The 26,754-nt window shown below is 49.9% G+C and overlaps 1 protein-coding gene across 1 annotated transcript in view; it reads right to left on the reverse strand.

The window, feature by feature from the left end:
* Positions 1-26,754, reverse strand: part of LOC130392233 (CUB and sushi domain-containing protein 3-like) — a 232,674-nt gene that overhangs the window by 137,216 nt on the left and 68,704 nt on the right. Inside the window, 13 exon segments of the mRNA XM_056602701.1 lie at positions 370-557; positions 2,209-2,294; positions 2,296-2,351; positions 4,201-4,392; positions 6,880-7,082; positions 8,804-8,930; positions 11,246-11,437; positions 14,582-14,738; positions 16,153-16,322; positions 18,035-18,223; positions 20,003-20,218; positions 21,784-21,900; positions 24,814-25,002. Of these exon segments, the coding sequence (XP_056458676.1) occupies positions 370-557; positions 2,209-2,294; positions 2,296-2,351; positions 4,201-4,392; positions 6,880-7,082; positions 8,804-8,930; positions 11,246-11,437; positions 14,582-14,738; positions 16,153-16,322; positions 18,035-18,223; positions 20,003-20,218; positions 21,784-21,900; positions 24,814-25,002 (2,082 nt within the window).

Below are 26,754 nucleotides of genomic sequence, written 5' to 3' on the forward strand. Positions count from 1 at the left end.
GACGTGCGTTGTAATGATAGTAAAGAAATATATATATATATCGATCATGGATTTTTAATTTCTTATTACTTTCATTACCACAAACACATGTCCGACGTATGTCGGAAGACAACCCTCCTGAGGATTGCTTAAAAAGAAGGACGTTTTTTCATTCCGGTGGGTGGTTCCCCCTCGGCGAGATGGCGGCGGCATTGACGCATACGTTCCACTGAACCAGCTGCGCAATTAATGTTGAGTGTCTTGCTCAGGGACACCTCGCGTCTCACGCTGAGTGGAGCCGGGGAATCGAACTGGCAACCCTCGGTTACTATCCAACCCGCCCTACCTCCTGGGCAAAGCCGACCCTATCTATGCCGTGAGCCCTCCTACCTTTGTATTCCAGGTGGAAGCCGGTGTAGCTCACGGAGCCGTCACTGCGGAACGCCAGGTACATGAAGTTGGCCGTGCTCTCCACTTTCTCCGGCAGCTTGCTGTCCTGGAAGCTCCCCAGAAGGTGGGTGTTGCTGTCGGGCCCGTCGTAGATGTACAGGAAGTCGTAGTTTGGCTCGATGCTGAAGCTGAGGGGGGGGGGGGGGGGGCCGTTTGTGAATTGTTCAAAACATGATTGTTGTTCTTAACCACACGCAAGCATAACGGTGGCATTAGGTGTTTTAGACTGATTTTTTGGCGCTTTGTGCGCCGCCACACCTCGCCGGAGACGCACGCCCGCGTCGGTTTGCTTTGCATACGCCAAGACAAAGAGGATAAAACAAATTAATAAAAAACAATATCTTTCCCCGAGAGGTGGGAATAGATTAAATAGTCTGGATACGTTGTGATGGCACGATATCTTCCAAGACATCGTGAGAAGACAAGTCAATGGCGGTCTCGTAAGATTGCCCTCCATACTAACTCAGCTGCAGTGTGGGAGAGGGTGAGCTAGCAAGAAAGTGTGAGAGAGAGAAAGAGAGAGAGAGAGAGAGAGAGAGAGAGAGAGAGAGAGAGAGAGAGAGAGGAGGAGAGAGGAGAGAGAGAGAGAGAGAGAGAGAGGGCGACAAAGAGAGGGAGGGATGGAGCGACAGAGATAGAGGGAGAGAGGGAGAGACAGAGAGTGAGACAGAGAGAGAGAGAGAGGCGACAGAGAGAGGGAGGGATGGAGCGACAGAGATAAGGAGGGAGAGAGGGAGAGACAGAGACAGAGACAGAGAGAGAGAGAGAGAGAGAGAGAGAGACAGAGAAAGAGAGAGATACAGACAGACATAGAGAGACAGAGACAGAGAGAGAGAGAGAGAGACACAGACAGCGACAGAGAGTGAGACATAAAGAGACAGAGACAGGGCTAAAAAAGAGAGACAGAGACAGAGCATTTGTTTTTAAACTAACAAGCTTTGTTTATGGACAAAAATATCAATAGCCTGGAGATAATTGTGTTTTAGTACGGCATGCAAGGCAAGCCCAGATACTCAGACCATTCATTACGTGCTCTTAAGGCAGGAGCGGGCAGGCTGTGAAAAAAAGCAGCCACCTCTGCATTGTGTTTGTTGTGGAGGACAAAGTGGGCACTGGCGACTTTTCCATCACAGAGGGTAAGGAAGCCGGGGAGGGCAATAGAATGCCCGCGCTCTCTCTCCATCCTCAACTCGTCGCCGAAAATAATGGAGTGTGAAACTCATAATTATTCGCCCAAAGACTGGGCGGGCTATGGGGCTTATTCAAAAAACGCCTAGCTCGGCTCGAGAGAGGCCTCATTTAGGGCGCTACTGAAGCTGTGGTAGGCGTCGGGATCCTTCCATCTTTGCAGCATGTCGCTGAACTTCACATCCACGCATTTTGTTCCCGCTAAAGCCCTACACAAAACTCCCCTCCGTCGCTTAACGAGCCGGCGTATGCCGACTTACACGCCAACCTGTGGTGCCCCGCACTCGCTCGCTCGCCGTCCGCTCACATCCTTAGAGGGGCAACGCAATTCGCAACTGCACAACAGTTGTACAGCGCCGGCTATGTGTGCAGAATGACTATAGAATAGAGTGCTGTCTGGCTACGGCACAACATTGCGCCACTTGTTGTATTCCCAAATAAAGCTACTGTGTTTTACGCGGGCACAGACGTCATCTGCATATAGGACGAAGTCCGCTGTTCTAGATGAAAGGAAAACACACTTCTTTTTTTTCCCAGGACATGGCAAAAGTCCTGGAAACGATTATCATTAGTCTGTTCTCGGGTTTGTACCTGATGAACGCCAGGGAGATGACGTAGTCGGAGTGAACGGCGATGAGCCAATTCGGGCAGTCCTTGCTGTGCGGGTACGGCAGCGGGGAAATTTGGGGAGAGGATGAATCCCGACGATCCCGTGACGTTCCCGCCGCATGGGGCTGAAGGAGACGGGAGAGGAGGAGGAGGAAATGCATCAATCGGGAATTTGATAAAGATAGGACGCGTGTTTAGCAGACGCGAATACTATCTTTATCAAACTCCACCCAGCTGGTGCTGGGTGGAGAGGGAAAGAGAGGCGATGCTCCACACAAACATCGGCCCTCAGGGGATATCCAAAAGCTACTGTAGTCCAACTTGGTTATTTTGGCAATGACTAAGCAGTTGCAGGGCTTGAAATGGGGTCTACTATGATAAGATGATTCTGTTCAAAAAACAAATAAGTAAGTGGATAGATATAGTGGTTATCAGTGGATTGAGAACCACTGTAGTTCATTGCTGCATGGGCCCTTCCCAGTGCTAACTGTTCGGGCTTTTAAACTATTAAAATATAAAGAGGCCCACACTGTTTTCAAACCTCAGACAGATAGTTCTGTAGATGATAAAATATTAAAACATGGAAATGAACCAGGACATTTGTAAATTAAAAAACTGAATTATCTAATATTTCACTCCTTTCTTTTTGTTCTTTGCTGTGTTTTGTCTTCTCGATCAAATATGGAAATCTGTCTGGTTTGTCTGTAAGAGCCAAATAGACCTCAAGTTAGTCGTAAATTCTCCCAGCTTAAAGTTTGACGTTCAAACAAGAACTAATGCACTGCATGACACAACACAGAACTGTTCTGAAGGATTGATCCTCCTCTTCAGTAGCGCTCCACCAAACCCACTCTGATGGAGCGCAGCCTTGGGCGTCTCGACTCAGTGTGGTTTCCATGGTTTGTAGTGCCGGAGAGCACCATTGATTTCTTAAAGTCAGTATGATCCCGGCATTATTCACAAACCATTTCACCCTTGATCAGAACCAAACATGTCACATTCTGTTCACATGTTTGGAGGGCAGATGTGCGAGCCCTAAGCCTACTACCTGTGACTAATCACTGTTTAACTATCTTTGTCAAATAAAGTCGCGGCTTCAGTACATACTGCTGTGGGGTTTAATTTCGACTGCCATATTTAAACCAACGTATTCCGCCATCGCCATGGTTTCAGGGCCAGCCAGAGAACATCAACGACAGGCCTGGCGTACGTTAGTCAGAGTGGGATTTGTTTGCTCGTGAGCCACAAGCAGTTTAGCAGCGGCTGAGGCGCCACGCGCTTCGTTAGTCACTTTTTGCTGGAGTGATTTCTCGGCGCGGTAATTAGCGGTGTAAGTGCACTACGATGATCCACGAGTAACACTGGGGCTGAGCTTCTAAGCAACCGCGGACGCGCCTGGCAACGCCTCAATCCTCATCTCAAGCACCCGTCCCGTTTGTCCTACACAAGCCTTAAAGGCACGCGGGCTAATTATGGCCCGTGCTGCAGCGAGTTAATATAATGGAACGACTCCCTCCCTCTGACTCGCTTCCCTCCCTCCCTCCTACTCACCCCTCCCTCTCCCTCGTTCTCCCTCTCCCTCTTTCTCTCCCTCCCTCTCGCCCCATCCCTCCATCCCTCTGACTCCCTACTCTCCCTCCCTCCCTCCCTCTGACTCCCTACTCTCCCTCCCTCTTGCCCCATCCCTCCCTCTCTCTCTCCCTCCCTCTGACTCCCTACTCTCCCTCCCTCTTGCCCCATCCCTCCTTCTCTCTCTCCCTCCCTCTCCCTACTCTCCCCCCTCTCCCTCTCCCTCCCTCTTGCCCCATCTCTCTCTCTCTCTCTCTCTCTCTCTCTCTCTCTCTCTCTCTCTCTCTCTCTCTCTCTCTCTCTCTCTCTCTCTCTCTCTCTCTCTCTCTCTCTCCTCTCTCTCTCTCTCTCCTCTCTCTCTCTCTCCCCATCCCTCCCTCCTTCCCCCTCCCCCCCCCCTCTCACCTATGCAGCTGGGGGGGCTGGGCTGCCAGTAGTATCTGTTTTCCACCTGGATGCAGGTGATCCGGCTCTCCCCCTGCAGCTCGTATCCCGGGTCACAGGAGAAGGTGACCGCGTCGCCGGGCTCCCGCCCCTCCCCGTTGCGGCTGCCGTTCATGGGCATACCCGGGTCCCTGCAGGCCGTGGCCAGAGAGCCTGAGGGGAGATAAAAACACACACACACACACACACACACACACACACACACACACACACACACAGACGCACACGTACATGGACACATACACACAGGCACACACGTTCATGCACACATACACACAACAGGCACACACGTACACGCACATACATGCACACGCACACACACAAACAAGCAAGCACACACACATATATATACACACAAGCCCACACACATTTACACACAGACATGCAAGCCCACACAAAGACACACACACACGCAAACGCAAATAAGTGTGTGCTTGCACGCCAGGCGCAAGCAGGTGTGAAGACCCCTGGACACCTGCACAATGGATTTCATATCGTGTCCTAGACAGCTGTCGGGCTCTCTCTGTCGCTCCAACACAGTTATTGGAAAAGTAAAAAAAAAAGGACCTAAAGAGATTAGGGGCCCATCTCAGCAGGTGAAATCATGTAGGGGTTTTCCCATCGTATAGGTTATTTTATTTTATACAAACCCAAAGCACAGCTGTGGAGCAGCCCTGGGTGGGGACGATTCGGGGGAATCTGATGGTATTGTGAATAACCCCTCCCCTGAGACGAGGTTATTCGCAGACGTGACGTGGTTCAAACGTTTCATATGATAAACGTAATTTCATCACGGAGGGACTGAGTCCAGCCTCGAGCCAGAAGCAAGCAGAGGCCACTCCAAGCGCTTGACATTCTGTGGCCAAACATTCAACCATTGATACAACCATTTATGAACACAATCTTTCGGCAATGGGGGTGGCAGCCATCAAAGCCAACCGTCGTGGGGAGCAGTTAGAGCGACGGCATTGGGCTAATGGGAACCAGCGAGGGTATCAAAGTGGTCACACTTGAGGAAATTACGCAGGTATAAAAAGATACATAGTAGTTTGGGTGTATGTGTGTAAGGGCGGCATGTGGTTCTGGAGGTACAGCGGGTTGCCTGGTAACCGGAAGGTTGCTAGTTCGATCCCCGAGCTCCTCCTAGAGGGTCGAGGTGTCCCTGAGCAAGACACCTCACCCTCACTGCTCCCGACGAGCTGGCTGTGGCCTTGCATGGTTGACAACGCCGTCGGTGTGTGAAAGTGTGCATTAATGGGTCAATGTTAGGCAGTATTGTAAAGAGCTTTGAGTGGACACTGGTAAGAAAAGCGCTGTATAAACGCAGTCAAGAAGAATATGGATGATGGCCATCCATAAGTATAAAACGAATGAAATTGCCATAGGTTAAATATTTTCTTACAGATTCCAGGCAAGTATTCTTATGTAAGAGCCTCGACTACAGAGCAGGCATCCCTTAAACCTTTTCATCGCGGGGACCACAACACAATTTCAGTGTCCTTGGGACCCAACTGCTCTGGCGACACTTTGGAATTGGTGAGGCTTTTGTTGAACCAAAGGATCCCCGATTTCACCTGGGTCAGAGTGGTCTGAAGCGGTGAGCATACTTCAAAATAAATCCTTTTTTTGGGCTGGCCGAGGCCAAAGAAGTTCTTTGCAGACAAACTAGCTTTGTACTGCAGCTGGAATTTGGTCACTTAACGGACCATAAGTTACAACCAGTGGGGTCTTGTTGACATTGATTTCTGATTTATAACACAGTGTTCGAATTGCTGTCGTCTGCTGAGGTTTTTCCAATTTTGCCATTTCGGAGGAGTAGTGCAGTAAGTGCCAAGAAATAAGCTTGAGGAATGCCCTGGTCATTTTCTCTGCAATCACGTCATGCTTTGTTCTTACGACCCTGCAAAACTTCTTCAGCACAACAAGTATTCTTTTTCGGGTGTTCTGTACAGGTTCAACAAGGGCAGATCCCGGCTCGAGACACATAGTTTAAGGAATGCTATCCTCTAGAGCAGTGGTTCTCGAGCTATTGCGACTCAAAAACACCCTCTCCATGTCATTCAACAGATTGCACCTTCCACCAGCACACAGAGTTTTAGGGAGAGGAGGAGAAGATAATGGGGCTCTATTGTGCCGCTTTTCAGGGAGAATGGCTCTCCCTTCGACCCTTCAAAGGACCCCCAGGGTACGCGTACCGCACCTTGAGCAACACTGCTCTTGAGCAACTTCAACAACAAGGAGGTACTTGTTGTTGAAGGTTCTGTGGGAAACAGAGAGAGAGAGACAGAGAGAGAGAGGGAAAGCAAGAGAGGGTCAGAGAGAGCGAGAAAGAAAGAGAGCAAGAGAGAGAGCAGAAGAGAGCGAGATGGAGAGAGCGAGAGTGAGCCAGAGAGAAAGAGCCAGGGAGCCAGAGAGAGAGAGCAAGAGAGAGCGAGAGCGAGAATGAGAGAGAGAGCAAGAGAGAGAGAGTGAGCCAGAGAGCAAGAGAGAGAAAGGGAGCCAGAGAGCAAGAGAGAGAGGGGGAGCGAGAGAGAAAAAAAGAGAAAGAAAGCGAGCGAGAGCGCAATAGAGAGTGAGAGCAAGAGCAAGAGAGAGAAAGCAAGAGTGCGAGAGCGAGAGCCTGAGAAAGTGTGCACTCACTGGAGAAGTCGATGGCGAAGCCCGACTTGGTGATGTAGAAGTCGGTCTCGAACTGGATGGTGACCAGGTTGAGCGTGGAGTGGATGCCCTCGGGTAGCAGGGAGCCGCTCACCTCCCTCAGGGACATCTCGTTGTCGGGGGGCCCGTCCCACACCTTCAGGATGTCGTGGGACGCCTCTGTGTCGAAGGCCAGGAACTGGAGGCTGGAGAGAGAGAGAGAGAGCGGCTGGGTTACAGTGAGATCGCATTCGAAACGCATTGAAGTTGACGATTTCTCCATTTTGTTCGCACCAGATGGCCTTGGGGCTGACAACCTGTTTGTCCTCCTAGAAGCTTTTATATCAGCTGAAAAAAGGTTTCAATCTGTCATTGTTGATCAGCGTTTACTTTACAACTTAGTGCCTGCCGTGGAAATATTAATCGTAACTATAAAATACAATTGTATACAAATTATATTAACCTTGTTTATATAATTAATTACTAGTCAATTTAAAAGGAATTGTATATATTCTCCTCGGACCTAGTGATATCTTCATTCAGCTCTCTAACTGAGAGTTGTTAGTTGGCATAGTCTGTCTGTCTCACTGAATGTATTCTTGGTAACTTTGCTGCCTGTATCTTCCTATGATCACGCTATAAAATTAAATCAAATATTTCGCTGGCCAGGTGTCCTAAAGAAAAACGTATTCTTCGTCAGTGCTACATAAAATAGACTGCATTTATGCAGCAACGCGCTCTACAAGTTAAGCCTGACAACATAACTAGTCCTACACACGTTCATAAACAGAATTGCTCAACGACGGCGGTGGCAGCCATTAAAGGCAACAGCCATCTCGTTGGGGAGCGGTAAGGGGGAGGGGCCCTGCTCAATGTCGGGACGCCGCGACAGTTGGCTAATAGGAACCAGCCACCCCCCCGGGACGCAAGACAACCTGCTCCACCCTCCTGTGCTGCTGCCGCCCATAACAATCCCTACCACGACCAAGAGGGTGGCAGAGCATTGGAATGTGCATTCGTCATTCGATAGAACGAATTGTTTAACCACACAAAACCGCGATGGGATTTTGCACCTCGGCTGCAAAGCGAGCGTTGTGAAAAGCAACTTGGCGGGTAAGAGAAACATCCCCCCGCCCCCTTGCACCTTGCAATGAATAACATCAGCAGGTGCCATCACTGTCTGCAAACTCCCCCCCTCCATCACTGCCTAATGGGGCATCCCGGGGCCCATCCACAGGGGTCTAAGCCCTCGCTCACACCTGGGCCCCCCCCCCCCCCCCGATACCGCCTTCACCTCCAACACCTTCGCTAAACCCCTCCACGTCGCGGGGAAAAGCTCTGCCTGAGTTGTTTTGATTTATTTCGTTTTTCTCTTTTCTCTACTTCTTTATAAGTGGTGGCAAGTGAGGACCATTTCAGAGTTGGTGTGTGTTACGTGATTAAATATACTCCTTGTATGGTGAAGGTTATCTTCCCACCTTCGGTGGTGTGACGGAAAAACATGCCAATAAGGACGCCTTGATTGCCATTGTGTTGTGATAGATTTGGCATACAAAATATACATATATATATATACATATATATATATATATATATACTGGGTAATTAGACATTTTGGACCAAACCATTAGCGGTGTTATCTGACTGAGAGCTGAGGCCTGTGGGCTATTTTTCCTCTGCGGCGTAATTACAAGAATAATGTCACACAGTGGAGTTGTTGTTCAAGGAATTATGGAAATCATTATTTGGCGAATCTGTCTTTGAAAGTAGCTGCATATAATAACAAATGTATATAATCATAATAATTCAATCTTAATGAAGGTATGTACATAGGACGCACTGTATAGAAACATTGATTAAAAGACACCATTGCCAAGACCAACATACATCCGTACGCATTTTGTAGGGAAACGAAAAGAGTGCCTACCTGACGATATTGCCGGAGTCCACCTCGATAGTCCAGGTGCATCTCAGATTGTTGTCGTAAGGAAATGGATATCCTGGGGACAAAATACGCCCAGTGGACGTGCCCTTAAAACTGCCACCGCACTCGGCTGTAGGGACACACACACACACACACACGCACACAAACAGTGTTGTATTTATTGTATTGGGTTATGCCGAGATCTGACTGTCATCACATTCAAACATATTGGAGTTGATGAGTCCATTTTGTTAACACCAGTTGACCTTGGGGCTAATAAACAATTTATCCTCATCGAAGCTTTGAAATGGTTCAAGAGGTTTAGATCTGCTATTGTTGAGCTACTTACATAAGCTACTAACCTAATAACCTAGAAGTCACACTGGCTTGGGCAGAAGCCAGTCTCCAGGTAAAATCATGAATCTAGCAGCTAAACAGCTTCTAAAACCCCACTATGTTCCCCTTTTGTTCACTCCTCCCTGACACAGCGGAGCGCTCGCGACGAGCACTTCCTGCGCGTCCCAAACGCTCAGGGATGCAAAGCGTGTGTTGTCCCGGAGTATACTTCCTAATGATGCCATTAATTAACTTTAAAAAGACCGCGTCTACAGAAACATAAACAGACCGGGGGCCTTGCTGGGTAAGGACGCAGCCGGGACAAGTGTTAATAAATAAAGCACTACGGTGGCGTTCGCTCACCGCACGCGCACGCCCTCCTCCCCTCCCCTCGCTTAGCGTCCGGTCGCGCGCGCGAACACAAACACCACTTCATTATAATCAGGACGGGGAGATTGCTGGAGACGGACTTGGGATGCAGGTGTATAATCAACGGCGTCATGTGGTGTTGTGGAGGGGGGGGGGCGGGGGGGGGTCCTCGATGAAGGATGGAGGATGGGGTCCCACTTGGAATTCACCTGGCAGACGCCGCAGCATCGATGGTTAGTATTGACCAAACCTCGTTGAACAGTTTGTCAATAACAACACTCTCCCCCCCCCCCCTCCTCTATTGCTGAAGACGCACAGACGTGTTCACACACGACATGCTAGCGAGGTCGTCATGTGCCGTTCGGGAGCGGCGGGAGAACACGGAAAAACATAAACAAGTGTGCGTGACTTTGTGTGTGTGTGTGTCTCTGTGTGCGTGTGTGTACCGCATGAGGGACAGGAAGCGGTGACATTTAAAGTGCAATCCCGCACACGATCCTGCATTTGTAAATCATTTCTAACCCTAATCCATCACCGGCCGACGGACCGGGCCGCACAAGGCTTCCCAGGGCCCGGAGGCACACAGCTAATGGCTTTATCTGTTCGCTCTCTCCCTCTCTCCCTCTCTCTCTCTCTCTCTCTCTCTCCCCCCCTCTCTCTCTCTCTCCCTCTCTCCCTCCCTCCCTCCCCTCCTCTCTCTCTCTCTCTCTCTCTCTCTCTCTCCTCTCTCCCTCTTTCAACTGTACCACCCCGCCTCGCCCGCTCCATTCGCCTGGCAATCTCGTGATTATGCCCCATTGTGGTTCCCCTTGTTGTTGTTGTTGTCGCAGTTTGTCGGTGGTAGCGGCGGTGGCGGTGGCGGTGGCGGTTTCAAAACGGACCATTGTTGTTTGAAAGACAGGACAAACCCTGTAATTAAAGTTGGCCTAACACTGGAGATGCCGGCACAACGCTCCGTAAACAGAGACGTCGGCGGTAATCCCCGGCATTGGAACGACGGCTGTGGCTCCGTCCCTCCCGTACAGAAACGCGTGTCAGGACCGACGGCGGGATCAGGAAGCACGAGGGTTGCGTCAGCGCTCTGACCGGCGAGACGCTCTCAGCGTTTCCTTTGAACAGCGCCGCCGTCGAGGGGGAAGCGGTGTCCGACCGAATCAGCAGCGTTAATGCAACGCACGGCGGTGTTGACAGCCAGGGCCTGCACCGACCATGATGCAAGACCCCGAAAAACAGGCCGACAGACAGACAGGTGGAGGTGGAGGAGGAGGAGGAGGAGGAAGACCCCTGGAGAAAGAGAGAGGAAGAGCCGATACGAGAAAGAGAGAGGAACGCGTGGGAGAGACGGAGATCGAGAGAGACAGATTGAGAACGAGAAAGACGGAGGGGGCCGGACAGGGTGCGAGCAAGACAGACCGAGGGGGAGAGAGAGAGAGAGAGAGAGAGAGAGAGAGAGAGAGAGAGAGAGAGAGTTAACGAGAACGAGAGAGTTAACGAGAACGAGAGAGAGAACGAAAGAGACAGAGACAGAGACAGAGCGAGAGCGAGAGCGAGAGCGAGAGCGAGAGAGAGACGCACACACAGTGGGTGTAAGTGTCGATGTGTGTACAGGGGGTTGAGGGGGGTTCACCAGACTAACGAGAGAGCGAGAGGGAGAGAGACAAAGAAGGACATATATAGCGAGAGAGAAAAAAAAACGAGAGCGAGAGAGAGAGGCCAGGGCCCCAAAATGAGAGGTGTTACCTATGCATGAGGGCAGGTTGTTGTCCCAGGCCCTCCTCTCCCCGGTCATGCAGGCCAGCGTGCCGCTGCCGTGCAGCGTGTAGCCCTGGTCACAGCCGTACGTGATGGCGCTGCCCGCGAAGTGGCCCTCCTCCGACAGCTTGAAGCCGAACTGGGGCACGCCGGGATCATCGCAGTGGGAGAGCTCAAAGCCTAGGGGAGGAATGGGAGGAGAGGCAGGGGGGAGGAGGAGGGGAGGGAGGGAGGAGGAGGGGGAGGAGAGGGAGGGGGGAGGGAGGAATGGGAGGAGAGGGAGGGGAGAGGAGGAGGGGAGGGAGGTGGGAGGAGGAGGAGAGGTAAGGGGGAGGAGGAGGGTCGGAGGAGGGAGGAGGGAGGAATGGGAGGAGAGGGAGGGGGAGGAGGAGGGGAGGGAGGGGGGAGGAGGAGGGAGGAGGGGGAGGGGGGAGGAGGAGGAGAGGTAGGGGGGAGGAGGGGGGGAGGAGGAGGGGAGGGAGGAGGTGGAGGGAGGAGACGGAGGAGGAGGTGAGAACGGAGGAGGGGGTGGAGGTAGGGGAGGGAGGAGGAGGAGGTTAGAATGGAGGAAGAGGAGGAGGGGTAGAGGAGGAGGAGAAGGATGGGATGATGGTGGAAAAAGAGGAGGAGGAAAGGGAGGAGGAGGCAGATAGTGGTTGAGGATTGAGTTGTGTGATCCCGAGTCCCAGAGGGACCACACACACACACACACACACACACTCACGAACACACACACACACACGCGGCTATTCATCAGCATTTAAAGATGACTGCGTTCATGAGGAGCGGCAATATTCCCGTTTATCTGCATGGTAAAGCCCTTATTGATTGAGCTCGGGAATTAATTTTCGGTTGAGCACGGATGAGGATTGGACCTAAACCACCATTATACTACGCGGCGGTAAAACCAGCCTTTTGCAAACATGAACGCGCAATTAAGACGCCACGATTAAAAGCGCAATTGAGCGTGGACGTTTACGGGTTTCGGAGGGAGTCATCCGAGGGGTGGGGGTGTAGGCGGGGGGTTAGGGTCGACACGGAGGCGAACGGCCGGGAATCACATTTAGATAAACAAGCCTTCAACAAGCGGGCTGTTTCCGGGGGAAGGCTGTTAAAACGCGGCGTGTTTGATCCAGACCGTGGCCTTTGTCTCTGCTGCACCTCCCCGCCCGGGGGACGTAAAACGTTAAGAGTCCTGCTACACAGCAGCAGCAGCCGCCGCCGCCGCCACCGCCCCTGTTGCCGCGACGACGGACCATAAACCTGGCAACGCGCGATTTATGGCGTCTTCCCGCGCCGTTTGCCCCGCGCGCTCGCTGTTATGGCCGTGTTCCAAGTGTCACGCCCGTCGTAAATCTCTAATCGGGGCTGGTCACACTTTACCAAACACTGCCTGATGCCCTGGGCGGACTTTAGGTGGGAGGGCTGTGTGGTAAGGGGTTGGGTTTTAATCACAGCTCCCCGGTTGGACAGGGTCGTTTGCCGTTCAGTTTGGTTGGAATAAACAAATTTTGCAAATCGGACCTTGAAGTGTGTTTTTGGAAAGCCTGCTCTTTGTCTTTCTTCCACTGAATTATTTTTTTATCAAGCACGTCGTGTACATTTTCTTCACCTTCGCTTTTTGGTTGAGAGCCCAACATGTTGTATTTAAACGTATGTGATTTTCCTGGCGGAAAAAAGTTTTAAACGCAAATTTTTATTCAGAACAGCGGGATACATATTTGGATTTTTTTTTAGATCTGAACATTTTTTATTCAAACATTTAGTGTATTTTTTTAACAGGAAATTTCGAAGTTCTCAGTTACAAATGTTTTTTTGGAGAGAAACACATAACGCATCATGTTTTCAAGCTCAAAAATAATGGCGATTTTAATATTGAGCAAAATAATCGTGACTCGCACAAGACGCATTGTGCGAGTGAACCGGGCCACGCTCAGCGAAGAAGCTAAATGTAATTACTCCATGCCTCATTTTAATGGCAGCTGGCAATTAAACCAACTGAAGATGCATTTCCTCTCTAGTGGAAACTTGTGTTTTTCTAGAGTAGGTACGGGACAAACCGCAGCTCAACCTGAGAGCCATACAACTTAGTTAGTGTGTTTAGCACAGTTGATGTACGACAGCAAACGCACCACGTTAATTAACACCCTGATTTTCTCCATCTCGTATACCTCTTTCGCGACATATTACTAAAGGTGGACCTTCACGTATGAACTAGAAGCCAAGCTAATGAGATTGTCTGGCTTTGGCTTTGTCTCATTAAATCGACACTTTCACCATTCTCATTAACCACGTTGAACCTTGACTTTAACGACCACCTACGTAGAAGAAACATCCCACTCAAACACGTAGAGACACACACACACACACACACACACACACACACTAAAAACCCAATTGTAAGGGAGACTGCAGTGTCACCAACCTGCTTCTCTCGTCTCAGCAAATAACACACACACACACACACACACACACACACACACACGGCCAATTAGAGAACAGCCCAGAGCCTATCTGACTATCAGAGAACCACTTACCAAACTTTATGAGCGTGCGCGCACACACACACACGCACATCACTGCACAGAAAAATCTCACAAACACAAACAATTTCATTCCATTTACCAAAGCATGTCAAGGCAGGTACAGACGGTAATTCCAGACCATAGAATGATTGGAACCTAGCTGACACAGTTATAGCAACTAAACAAGCAACCCGACAACATAAACGTGGGCGGGAAGCAAGAATAACAAACATGAAGGGGAGAAAGAAAACAAAGCTCTGAAGCAGTATCAAGATTCATCTCAGTAGCTATAGCTGCCTTGTTGTCGGGGACGACGAGGAAGAAGCCACATAAGGCACGACGGTGAGCTGAGATTCAATTAACGTCTCAATCTCATCCCCCAAACCCCGGGGTCTCACTGAGCCGAGGTTAAAGTGAAGTAGCGGTTATTCTACCTTCCGCGATGGTGTCGACGCCAGCGTAGGGCTGTGCAATTAATCGATTTGTCAACGCGATTTTGAATTTTGCGTCCAACGATTAAAAAAAAAAGATTATTATCGAGTTCGAATTTTTATTCAGAACAGCGGGATACATATTTGGATTTTTTTTTAGATCTGAAAAAAATGTATTCAAACATTTAGTGTATTTTTTTAACAGGAAATTTCGAAGTTCCCAGTTACAAATGTTTTTTTGGAGAGAAACACATAACGCATGATGTTTTCAAGCTCAAAAATAATGGCAATTTTAATATTGAGCAAAATAATCGTGACTATGATTTTTTTTCCATAATGGAGCAGCTCTAGGCCAGCGCTGCTCTTACTGTAGTACTGGAGCTTGAAGCCCTCCCCAGTGGCTTCCTGGTCAGAGTAGAACTCCAGCCACAGCTGGTTGGAGGTGCTTGTGAGGGACAGGCCCAGCATGGCCGTGCCCGTGTAGCTGCCCATGAGGTGGGCCGCGGTGTCCTTGCCGTCGTACACCTGGGAGGGGGGGTCAACAAGAAGAGAAACAAAGAATGGTTCAAAAACGCACACGCGTCATTCATCATCGTCAGGCATGGGATTATGGGGCCAGGGTGGGTTGGATGGCTACGAGCGGTTATGACTACATTTTACATTTAGGGCATTTAGCAGATGCTTAATCCAAAGCGATTTACACGTTTTTTACAAGTACATTTGTCAGAAGAAAGAGAAGCAGTATATCGATGTCGATACATTTAGGATGGTCATGAAACAAGTGCCAATTACTAACAATCGCTAGGTTAACCCATTCCCCGTATACAACAAGGATAACAAGGATAAGAGGCTACACAATGCTAAGTACTATTTTTAAGGGCAAGGACGTACAATATACAATAAGTGTGCAAGAAGGGTGTGGGGGGTAAAGGAAGAGGCTATGCATGAGTCTAGGTGAACTCTGAACAAGTGAGTCTTGAGTCTTCGTTTTCACAGAGGCTAAGAAACTGATTTGATTTAGGTATTTCCTTCTTTACGTCTTTGTTTGGATCTACATGGGTGTAAGGAGATGATGATAAAAAATATTGGTTTCATTTGATTTGGTTTCTTGCTTACTTAGGGCAGTCTATCCTTCTTCAGCGATTCCACACCAGAATCATGCAACACAAGCTAGTTATGAATATTGACTTTGCATAAAATAACAAGCATTGCATTCCTCAATATTAATTTTTGGATGAAAACCAGATCCTAGCTTCAGAAAACCTTTGGAAAGTGTTTCGATATGAATAATCCTTCGGTAAACATCCTGAACAACACCAGGTCAACACTGAATACCAAGTGATTTTCAATGACATTTGGTTTTAAAAGAAAGAAACTCAGAGGTTAAACGGCATTGAGTCCAGTCGCCAAACTCTGGTGACCTGCAGAGGAGCCAGGAAGAGTGGGGGCTGCAAACAAGACAAGGATGTGTTTCCTTTCTGGTGTCAGGGCCACAGTGTCCACCGAATCCTAAGTCCAGGCTAATTAAATGATCCCCGACCTCCCATCGCACCCACCGTTAGATCATGTTTTACATCAGCCATATCATCCCAGTGGTGCCCGTGATGTAATCTGCCTGAAGGATCCCCATTGTCATGACGATGATAAGATGACAAACAACATTCAACTCACAAACTATCCGTGACTCATCCGTGCGTCACGCACAATTTCAAAAACAAGGTCTAGTGTCGTGGTGTCCCTGAGCAAGACACCTCACCCCAATGGCTCCCGACGAGCTGGCTGTCGCCTTGCATGGTTGACTCCTTCGTCCGTGTGTGAATGTGTGTATGAAGGGGTGAATGTGAGGCAATATTGTACTGCGCTTTGAGTGGCCACTGGTTGGAAAAGCGCTCTATAAATCCAGTCTGTTCACCTTTTACTATCGTTGTTGTTTTTGTACCTTGATGATGTCTCCCTGGGCGAGCTGGAAAGCAGTGGCGGTGACGTTGATGCCCTTGCCCGTCTGGACGTGGATGCTGTACACACACTCGTGGCTGTCGGCGTAGTTCATGGGGTAGTTGGGGGACAGCAGGGCGCCCTCGCTGTCGGTGACTGTCGACCCACACTCAGCTACGGGACGGGAAGGGGGGGGGGGGGGGGGAGATCAGAGTCACGTGACGGCACGGACAGACTGAACTCTGAATCTGCTGAACTCATAATGCAATGCGTGTAGGTTATAACAATGACAGGGGCATTATGTTAAGAATTACGTTGATGTGTTTGTGCGTGCATGAATTCTCTCATGTTTGGAATATTATAGCCATTCATCACGATAACAATAAGCAACCGAATCCAAAAGCATGATGAGATATTGAACGCGGGATAAGCGGCCGATTTTAAAATCACTACAGATTTAATTTAAATGATTTCGCATCCAGGTTATTTTCTTATTAGAGGATTTAATAGCACGCGTTCGATTCCACACAGCGGGGGGGCATGTTTCACCGAACCAGAGCGCATAATCGTGATATGTCAGTGCCATGTTTAATGAATACAAACAAAACTTGGCCCAACGCTTTTTACTTATTATTTCGCAGCATTTATGAGCATGCATATTTCATCACTTATTATCCACATCAAGTGAGCCACAGTAGAATCGACGAGATATAAAAAGATACGTCGTGCCGTTTGCCTCCTTGGCCCTCACTTCGCGCCTTGCAATATTCATGCCGCCATAACCATGTTAATCGCACACGGGACCGACCGAGGGACTAGTGAACAGGCATGAAGCGTTGCATCATGGGACGTCATCGCACTCGTAGTTGATACAACAGGATGCTGTGAATTATCTTCAGAGTGAGCACTTACGGACGTACGAGTCATCAAATTAGGCTTCTCCGCGGAGAGGTAGGAAAATATACTCCGGCAAAAGTACCAAAGAGATGTTTCGCCGAGCACCTAGTGCCCTTAAGTGGAGCTAGATCCTCTGCACTTATTTCACCCAAGTGGCTTCAATCAGTCGAGGAGTATCTCTGTGCTTTATGAGCGTAATGTGCACCTCAAAGTCGCGGGGAGCAAAGGAAAATGAAACGACAGCCGGCGCATGTTAAACCAGTTAACAGTCTTTCGGGGAGAAAACACACGCTTATGACGTTGATCCCTGAATAGTTTACCCTTTTAACTCCTCTGGCAAACCTCTTTGTGTCTTAATGTGATTCTCCGCGTGATTGGGGAAGAATGCGAGTGCGATTACTGTGATTAAGGCGTCTTTTAGCGGAGCGAGGCCAAACGCGACGGAGACGATGGCCAGAGTGCTCTGCAAAGCAGCGCCCCCAACGTGTGTTGGTGTTGGGAAATTTTGAGCCGGCTTAATCTGGGCTGAGGAGGCCCCATCGCCCTCGGAAACCTTTGTGTGGCAAGGGCCTTCGCCAGCGTTAGCATGATCAGTCTTCGGCCTGGGCCTCACACACAGAGATCCTTGGATTGATTACAATCACAAAGGGCTCAAACCAAACCAGTTGATCTTGACGTACTCTGTCTCTCATTGGGTAGAGAAAGCTGTGTCATGCAGCAAGGAAAATAAATTTTTTTGGACTGTTAAACTCTAACCCATCATGACATTTTTATCACCATGATTGAAATGAACGGTTGTGAATCCGAACGCGAACGAAAATAATAAATAAAACATAGTGTACCTGCCAGTGCGTGTTCAGTCACAGGCCCTCTCTGGCTGAGGTTTGAACGTCGTCGGTACGAGCAACCACCACAACAACAACAACAACAACAGAAGAACTGAAAGAGCAGCAAAAAGGAAACAGGAGTAGAAAGCGCTGACCACGTACCCACACACCTTGGCAGAGGGGCGCTCCACATGCGCCGGCCTCCCCCCAGACACACCACCTCCCTGGCCCCCTGCAGGCGGTAGCCCGCGTTGCAGGTGAAGGCCAGGGAGTCGCCGATCCCAAACCTGGAGCCCGCGTGCCCGCCGAACTGGGGCCTGCCGGGGTCCTCGCAGGGTTCAAGGTCGTACTCTGGAAGGGGGGGGGGGGGAACGAGAAATATTACGGTAATATTGAATTCACATATCTGGTGTCCAAGCGTCTTTTGAAATTCCGGATTGAGTGTGACAGAAAACCTTGGAAGGCCTTGTTTTGTTGAAAGGAGGACCGACGTTGTGATTCATTATAAGGGGAAAGGAAATATGAATATGATTCATGCTAATTAAATCTAGTGCCAATTAAATCCACAAGCTTGAGCGTTGAGATCGGAGTACGAATTTGAAGTACTTTTTGTACCCCGTGCTCGCACTATCCAAAGGCTAAACAAATTGGCAGTCCTTTTCAAAGGTCATAAAAGTTTTAAATGCATTGCTTAGCAGGCAATCTATAGACCCTAATTGCGGAGCACATAAGGACAAAAAGACTGCTCTAATCATCAGATAACCGCATGAATATTCATGACCACGCGAGGGTTTGCTCCGCCTCAGCGAACAGCGGGCAAATATCTATCTAGACCGCACGTGACTTACACACTCATTTCATCGTTATTTTCCCACGTTTTTTCTATCTCCCTCTTTCCCCCTTCCAACATAACCCATAACCCATTGCATTCATCTTATCTCTCCCCCTTCTGGCTGTATCTCTCTCTACCTCCCCCCCAACCGTCCTTTCTCTCAACCTGCTCCTCTCTCTCTCTCTCTCTCCTCCCTCCGTCCCTCCCCTCTCTCCCTCCTTCCCACCCTCCCCCTCCCTCTCTCCCTTCTTTTCTCTCTCTCCCTCCCTCCTCTCTCTCCCTCCCTCCCTCCTCTCTCTCCCTCCCTCACTCCCCTCCCTCCCTCCCTCCATGCCTCCCTCAGGCAGAGTGGGGGGGGGGGGGGGGGGGTGGTGGTGGGCGGGGGAGATACGTGTCTGACGTCCGCTTTGATGATCATCCCACTCCAGGATACACGTCTATACCCCCGCTGACCTTGCCCCCTCTTAATGATCCCGCTTGAATCAACTCGGCCCAACCTCCAGCTCACCCCTGATCAGACACGCAAATCACTGCCTCACATGTTGTAGCGGTCTCGGCTCCTTGAGGAGCGACCGGGGCTCAACGCTCGCTCCTTAAGGGGCGAGCATTGAGCCTGATCTCCCCGATCGAACGGTCGGACTCTGATCGTCGCCTGTCTTGCCGTCGATGATCGCATTAAGTCTTAAAGCCTGAGGCCCGAAACACGCCCTCCCTGCGCCACGCTATTTCCCCCTGACGCACCACTTGTTAGACGGAGAAAAAACGTAAATAATCAGCCCCTATCTGGCAGCAAAGAACCACTGCATCCCTCGCACCGTGCCATCCCATCTGCACCGCCTTTCTTTTGATCCGGACACGGCGTTCCTCAACCTCTCAACCCTGGCAAAGACAGCGATCCCTCCAGCTAGAGCCACATCCCTCTCCTCCCTCCCTCCCCTCCCTCCCACCCTCTCCCCGCCCCTGCTGTCCAACCCTCCTGCCCCCCCCTCCCTCCCTCCCTCCCTCCCTCCCTCCCTCCCCTGTGTCCAACCCTCCTGACCCTCCCTCCCCCCCTCCCCCCTCTCCTCCCCCCCCTGCTGTCCAACCCTCCTGACCCTCCCTCCCCCCCTCCCCCCTCTCCTCCCCCCCCTGCTGTCCAACCCTCCTGACCCTCCCTCCCACCTTCCCTTCTCCCCCACCCTCCCCGCCCCCTCCTCACCCTCCCTACCTCCCCCCAACCCTACTGTCCAACCCTCTTCATCCTCCCTTCCTCCTCCCACTCCCCCCCCCCCCTCCCCCACCCCCACCCCCATCCTCACCCGAGAAGGAGATGTTGAAGCCCTGCAGCGATATGGAGAAGTCCGAGATGAAGCGGAGCTGGGCCTTGAAGTTCCCGTAGAGGCCGGCGTTGACGGGCGCGGGGCGCTCCGACCCGGTGAGGCGCGCCAGGGGGCGGCTGAAGCTGCCGTTCTCCGTGATCAGCAGGTAGTCGTGGTGGTCCTCCAGGTGGAAGGAGTAGAAGGTGAACTGGACGCCTGGAGCGAGGGGAGGAGGAGGGAGAACGGAGAGGTTCAGAGGAGCCGAGAGCCTTTTAGCTGAGCGTGTACTTTTTGAAAGTGTTGTGGTTGCGCGGTCAAGTTCTGAACTTGGACACTGACCAACGAGGCAGGATGGGATATGTCGTATTTTGTGTTCCTGGTGTGAAATACGTTTCTGAATGTTTTTGTGCTTTGGTGCGAAAGGTAGGCGTTTATTGAGTTGGAGTGCGATGTAACCGGCAATGCAAGAACATTAATTCTATCCTTGGAATGGGCCTTCACACCAATCTCGGATTTAAACGCGAATGTTTAGGACCGAGATTTAATCAAGATGGCCGCCAGGGGGGGTGAGGCCCCCCTTGAACCCAGGGGGGACAGTGTGATTAAATAGCTGATGGGACTGTGGGACGAAAAGCCCAAAATGTGTGAAACTAGTAACAACTTCTTCCTGGACACCTTGGGGCGAGCGTGCGGTGGGGCGTGATAGCCAATCAGCAGGGAGAGTGAGATCAGTTTGTTGCAAAATGGAAATGCACAGCAGTGGTTTCAATGAGGCTCTTTGAGGAAAGGTTTGGCATCGAATCAAAACAGCAGGGACAAGATTACAGACGTCAGCGTTGAGTTCCATCAATTTCCCATTGAAATCATGTGGGAGGGGGAGGGGGAGGGGGGGGATGACTGGGGAGGGGTGCCACGCCAGGGATCATATAAACGGTTATGCTGTACTCTTTGAAAAAGAAGAAGAATAACGATGATATGCCATCATTATGAGTGTTATCAATTACCCCTAATAGGCACATTTGGTAGCAATTTGGGGGGAAATTATTACCGCAATCAATTAAAAATAACAACAGGAGGAAAGGTGTAACGGCATTTCATCTTAATGCCGCAGAATTAAACGCCACGGGAGCGATTATTCGTCAACCTAAATGATCAGCTTTTTTACATCAGCAATTTTTTATAAAGAATTAAAGTAGATGCCCACGATGCAACAGTGTGGGGTAGAAACAAAACAACGACAGGTGCTTAACAAGAAAAAATACATCCTGCAGTACTGTATAATTCTCCACCATACTGTGCAGAGCCACACGGGCGGCATGAGGCTCAGGAGGCAGAGTGGGTCGGCTGGTCAACGGAAGGTTGCTAGTTTGATCCCCGGCTCCTCCTAGCGAGTGTTGAGGAGTGTTGAGGTGTCAAGACACCTCACCCTAACTAGTCCTGACGAGATGGCTGTCACCTTGCGTGGCCGACCCCGCCGTCGGTGTGCGAATGTCTGCATGTATGGGTTAATGTCAGGCCTTATGGTAAAGCGCTTTGAGTGGTCACTGGTTAGAAAAGCGCTATAATAAGGGTCAGGGTTAGGGTTGAATATCGTAGTAGTCGTAGTCGCGGCAAAGAGTAAAATTGCAAAAAACACAATAACAACGCGATACCTGTTTCCACGTCTACCGTGACCTTCCCGGTTCGCCCAGAGCGCTCCCTTCCAACCCGTCACGTCGCGTCAGTCAGACACGGAGGCTCGGGAATTGTGCCCAGGGCGGGAGACCAGGGTTCGGGTTTACCTTTGCCATGGCTGACCTCCACGGTCCAGGTACAGTTGAGGGAGCTGGGGTAGAGCTCCGGGAAGCCCGGAGACAGGATGATACCGCCCGGACCTTGGATGTCGCCCCCGCAAGACGCTGAGAGGGAGGGAGAGAGGGAGAGAGGGAGAGAGGGAGAGAGGGAGAACGAGAGAGGGCAGAGGAGAGATCAGGCCAAGGTGATGCTGACATTGATGCATGGACACCACACTTTTATTTATTGCACTCCTAAATAAACCATCCCAGGAAGGAGGGGTCTGTCTTTCGCCGTTCCATCTCAAGGTTCCTTCCTTGATTATTAGGGGTTCTTCATTGCCCTTTGGGGGGAGGGTGGCTAGGGTTATGGGGGGGGGGAGGTCATAAAATGGTACCTGTGAACAAGCGTTGTGGGACCAAGACCGTGATCAGGTTTCACTTTATAAAATTGACATTATTTCTGCACAAATTGACGGTTAATTCACTTGAACGACATTGAGATATGGCCCTCTGCTCACCGTTTTAGAGAGAAGGGCAGATTATCTTTTCTAAAAGGGGCTTGCATCATTGGAGCAGAAGAGCATTGGTCGAGAGTGAATTCAAAAGGTTTGTTTGGCGCATGCACACACGCCCACACACACACACGCCCACACACGCCCACACACACACACACACACACACACACACACACACACACACACACACACACACACACACACACACACACACACACACACACACACACACACACCCACACACACACACACACACGATCACCAGCGTGAAGCAGTAGCAACTTTATGTAACACCTGCAGCTCAACACGCCAGAGGTGGGCGGGGCCATAGGTTGGCGGGGCCAAAGCGCAGACGTCCCGCAGTTGAGACATCGACGTCCACCTGGCTGTGGTGGGATGACTGGTGACATATAGCGCTCTGACAGGAGAGCTCTTTATCTCATCACAATAAGTTAATAAGATAGAGCCTTTGGCCTCAAAGGTCGCCGGGGGCAACGCAGGCTAATGCTATTTCCGCCTGAAGGTTCACCTGTCTAATTGGGTATGGTACAAAAAAAAGAATACACAAGCTCTTTTCCCCCGACGTTGTCACGTTGCCGTGCGCCTAAAAAGGTCATCACGCATAAAGGGCGCCGTTTTAGGATAAAAACAGCGTTGAATAAATGAGATGCAGTGCCTTTGTTGTTCCTGTAGGCCCCAGACGTTTCCCTGAAGTTGGCAATGACTTATAAACACTCGGCTGGCTCGCGCCGCGATGAGACAGTTTTGGTCCGCAAATATTGGAGAAACGACTTTAAAAAAGGAGGGAAACGCGGGGAATGCTAATGAGCTGGATCACAGAGGAGCCCCGGGGCAGCACAGCTGTATCAGACGCACACAGACACAGGCAAGGCGTGTGTGTGTGTGTGTGTGTGCACGTGCATGCATGTGCTCTACACGTGTGCATGCACTCACACATGTATGCAAAAACACACACACACACAGATGCATGCAAACACATGCACACCCACACTTCCAATCACCCTTAAAGCACATGGGAGCACACAAACTAACACGCACACCCAGACACATATAAACACACACACACACGGACATATATAAACACACACTCACACATACACACAAACACACACTGACACACACATACATGTGCAACAAACGCACACATACACATCATACATATACACGTCACAGGCACACACACACACATGCACACACACAAACACACACACGGACACGCACAGACGGACGCACGCCCTCTCCTTCCTTCCTTCCTTTCTCCTCTAGCACCCAAGGGCCCTCCAGCAGCACAACACATCAAGGCCCCCTGGATCCGCGCTCACCAACAAAATTATATCACATGTTTTATTAATGAGCTCAAATTACATAAAGTCATTAAAAGTGGATGAGTACACTCGGAGGTAGCAACGTTGGGGGGGGGGGGGGGGGGGGGGGGGGAAGCGGTGGTCATGGCGACCGGGGCCCCGGGGGCCGACACCTATAGGATGAGAACGCCGCCAGGCTTCACTGCAATTTACCGAGCCGCGCCGACACCGCAAACACCCAACTCTGAAGCGCGCTAGCCCCCCTCCCTGCCCCTCCACCCCCCCCCCCCCCCCCTACCCAACCCCCTACCCAACCCCCTCCCCCAGGGCTCTTTGCATTCCCTTGTGTTGTTCGCCCGTTTCAGCAGCCCGCCGCCATCGGACGGCGTTGTTTGTTCGTACTTGTTCGAAAAAAGCGGAAAAGTGGAAAAAGTGTAAATAAGCCCAGAAATTAATGTTTTTTTGGGTTCAACGAAAGAGAAGGGATTTGAGATTTAAAAACAAACTTGTTTCTGTGGGAACACACGAAGCAAACATAATTGCAGCGCTCTGCATTTTTTGCCGCATACGACTCAAAACAACCTGGATGTATCGGTTCAACACCGATTTTGTTTATTTGTAGAAATGTGAAAAACGCGTTACCTTCCCGAGTTTCTGCTCCGAATAAAACACCTTCTTGGGGATTTGTTTAAACACTATAGGTTTAAGGGCTTCTGAGAGAGCGTTTCACCGATGCCGACTGGACCGCAATGTTAATTTTAGTTTGGGAATAAAACCAACTGCAGAAAAGGGTCCGAGCCAATGGAATTAGCTTCCCTGCAAAACATCAATTACTGTCTATGCAAATCAAACGGCTCACAAAGGGAGCTTGTACCGAGAGACGTTGCGGCCACGCTTAATTTCCGAATCAATTACATCATCCGCTGAACATCAAAACTATCACGCCTGGATTACCACACTGGCACACACTGGTTCGTACGCAAAGGATCATCAAACATCCTAGATCACAGCCCTGACATGTTGCACTTGTTTTATTCATCACGGCTCACAAGAACACAACATAATAGTGGGCACTCGGTTGACCGTGACTTAACCCCGTGCGTACCACGTGCAGTATGGCGGAAAATATAATTTTAAAAAAGCCCGGGGCTCTACATGAAACGATAACACATTGTTTGTCCGGGTCCCCAACGTACCGTCACAGGTAGGCAGGGGGTTGCTCCAGAAGTGGTTCCTCTCGCAGGCCAGTGCCTCTTCATGGCTCAGGCGGTAGCCGGGCTCGCAGCGGTAGGTGACGGTGGCGCCGATGGACAGGTCGTGGCCCAGTCGCGCCCCGTTTACCGGGATGCCCGGGTCCATGCACGAGTAAGTGTCCAGGGTAACGACTGGAAAGGGGGAGACGATAGACAGCAGATGTTCAGGATCTCCTATTATACTACTTTTCTGGCCTTAATTTCTTAGCAATGACTCCTATAGAGCGACCTGACACGAATCACGGCACAAAAAACTATGCAGATTTTCGGGAAACTCTTCCTCTCATCTGGGCGCTTTCGGCATTCTCTGTCAACACTCGGCTTCGTCCTTCTCCTCCCCCCCTCCTGCCAACCCCACTCCGTTGTGATTATACTACAAATCATTCTAACAACGTGTATAGGTCATAAAAGTCGAAAAAGCCTAATAGGTGCTCTTTAAGGACAGAACTGGTTTGGGATGTTTCAGAGGGTTTTGAGATGGAGAACGATACAAGGCAGTAGACGTTTAATCAAGAGGGGTTTGGGATGTTTGAGAGGGATTTGAGATGTTTGTGAGGGTAGACGTTAATGACAGGAGTGGGTTGAGACGTTTGAGAGGGTTGTGAGATGGAGAACGATAGGAGAGAGAGGTGAAGGAAAGGACTGGTTCGAGATGTTTGTGGGAAGGAGAACGATAGAGGACAGAAGACATTAAGGAGGGGGAGGGTTTTAGATATTTGAGAGGGTTTTGAGATTGAGAACGTAGAAGAAAGTAGACGCTAAGGACAGGAAGGGTTTGAGATGTTTAAGAGGGTTTTGAGATGGAGAACAATGGAAGACTGTAGACGCTAAGGACAGGACTTGTTTGAGATGGATGGCAATGCCGGGTGAGTTATTTTGCCATTAAATGGTGTTCTGAATAATTGGACACACGCTTTATGGCAGGAAAATGAAATGCATTTTAAGGATGAACAATACAATTAATAGGGTGACTTCGTCGAGCTGCGCATCATGTGACTGTACTGGGTTTCCTGGATGTGGGATGGTGAGCGAGGATGTGGTGTTTAAAGATCATTTTTTATGCGATAGTTAATAAAGACTCACGATAAAGACAACATTTGCTCTATATGATAAATGTGCTGCACTTGACTGATTGTAAACAAAGGTCTTAATTGTATAAATGTTGTTTCATAAACTCAGCATCAGTGTAACTAATGAAATACATTCTATGTGTGTTCCTTCAATTCCAGAAACCATAAAACTTCTCGGCCCCATTAATTCCGAAAAGACAAAAACGCTGACAGGACCAGCAATGCCATTACGGAGATAATGACAGGGGTAGGTTAAGGATCCAGGTTGAATGCATAATGAAGAGCAAAGCAACTTTTTCTTCCTCAAAGTCAGACTGCTGTTTTTGCTTAAGCTTGGCTTTAATAATTCACCCTGGCAGCGATGTCTGAATGTGTGGTTGGGGGATTACCCACACACACAGAAAAACAAGACAAGGGCGCAGTTGTTGGTTTAATAGCGAGATGCGCCCAGGATGTTTAACCGGTCAATATGACCTGTCAAACTGAAGTGATCTCTGACTGTTTCTGTAACAAAAGTACACTCCCACAACAGGTAAATAAATACTCCTTGTGGCCAGAGGAGGTCAAGAGGTTCAAGTGAAGGCAGACTGGAGAAGCTAACCTCTGTGTCCATCTATACAGCGTTTAACGTCACTTTAACGCATTCTGCAATCTGCAGTCAGGAGAGCTCGCTTTGTTACTATGGTAGAGATAGGAAAAACTTTCTCCTTTAAACTTTAAATCACACTCTACAATAGACCATTGTTCCAGAATAATGGCGGTGTTTTGAGTGCTGCTTCTTCACATGTTCACACAAGGTGGGACGACCAGGATG

Source organism: Gadus chalcogrammus, chromosome 11 (assembly GCF_026213295.1).
Source record: "Gadus chalcogrammus isolate NIFS_2021 chromosome 11, NIFS_Gcha_1.0, whole genome shotgun sequence".
NCBI lineage: Eukaryota > Metazoa > Chordata > Actinopteri > Gadiformes > Gadidae > Gadus > Gadus chalcogrammus.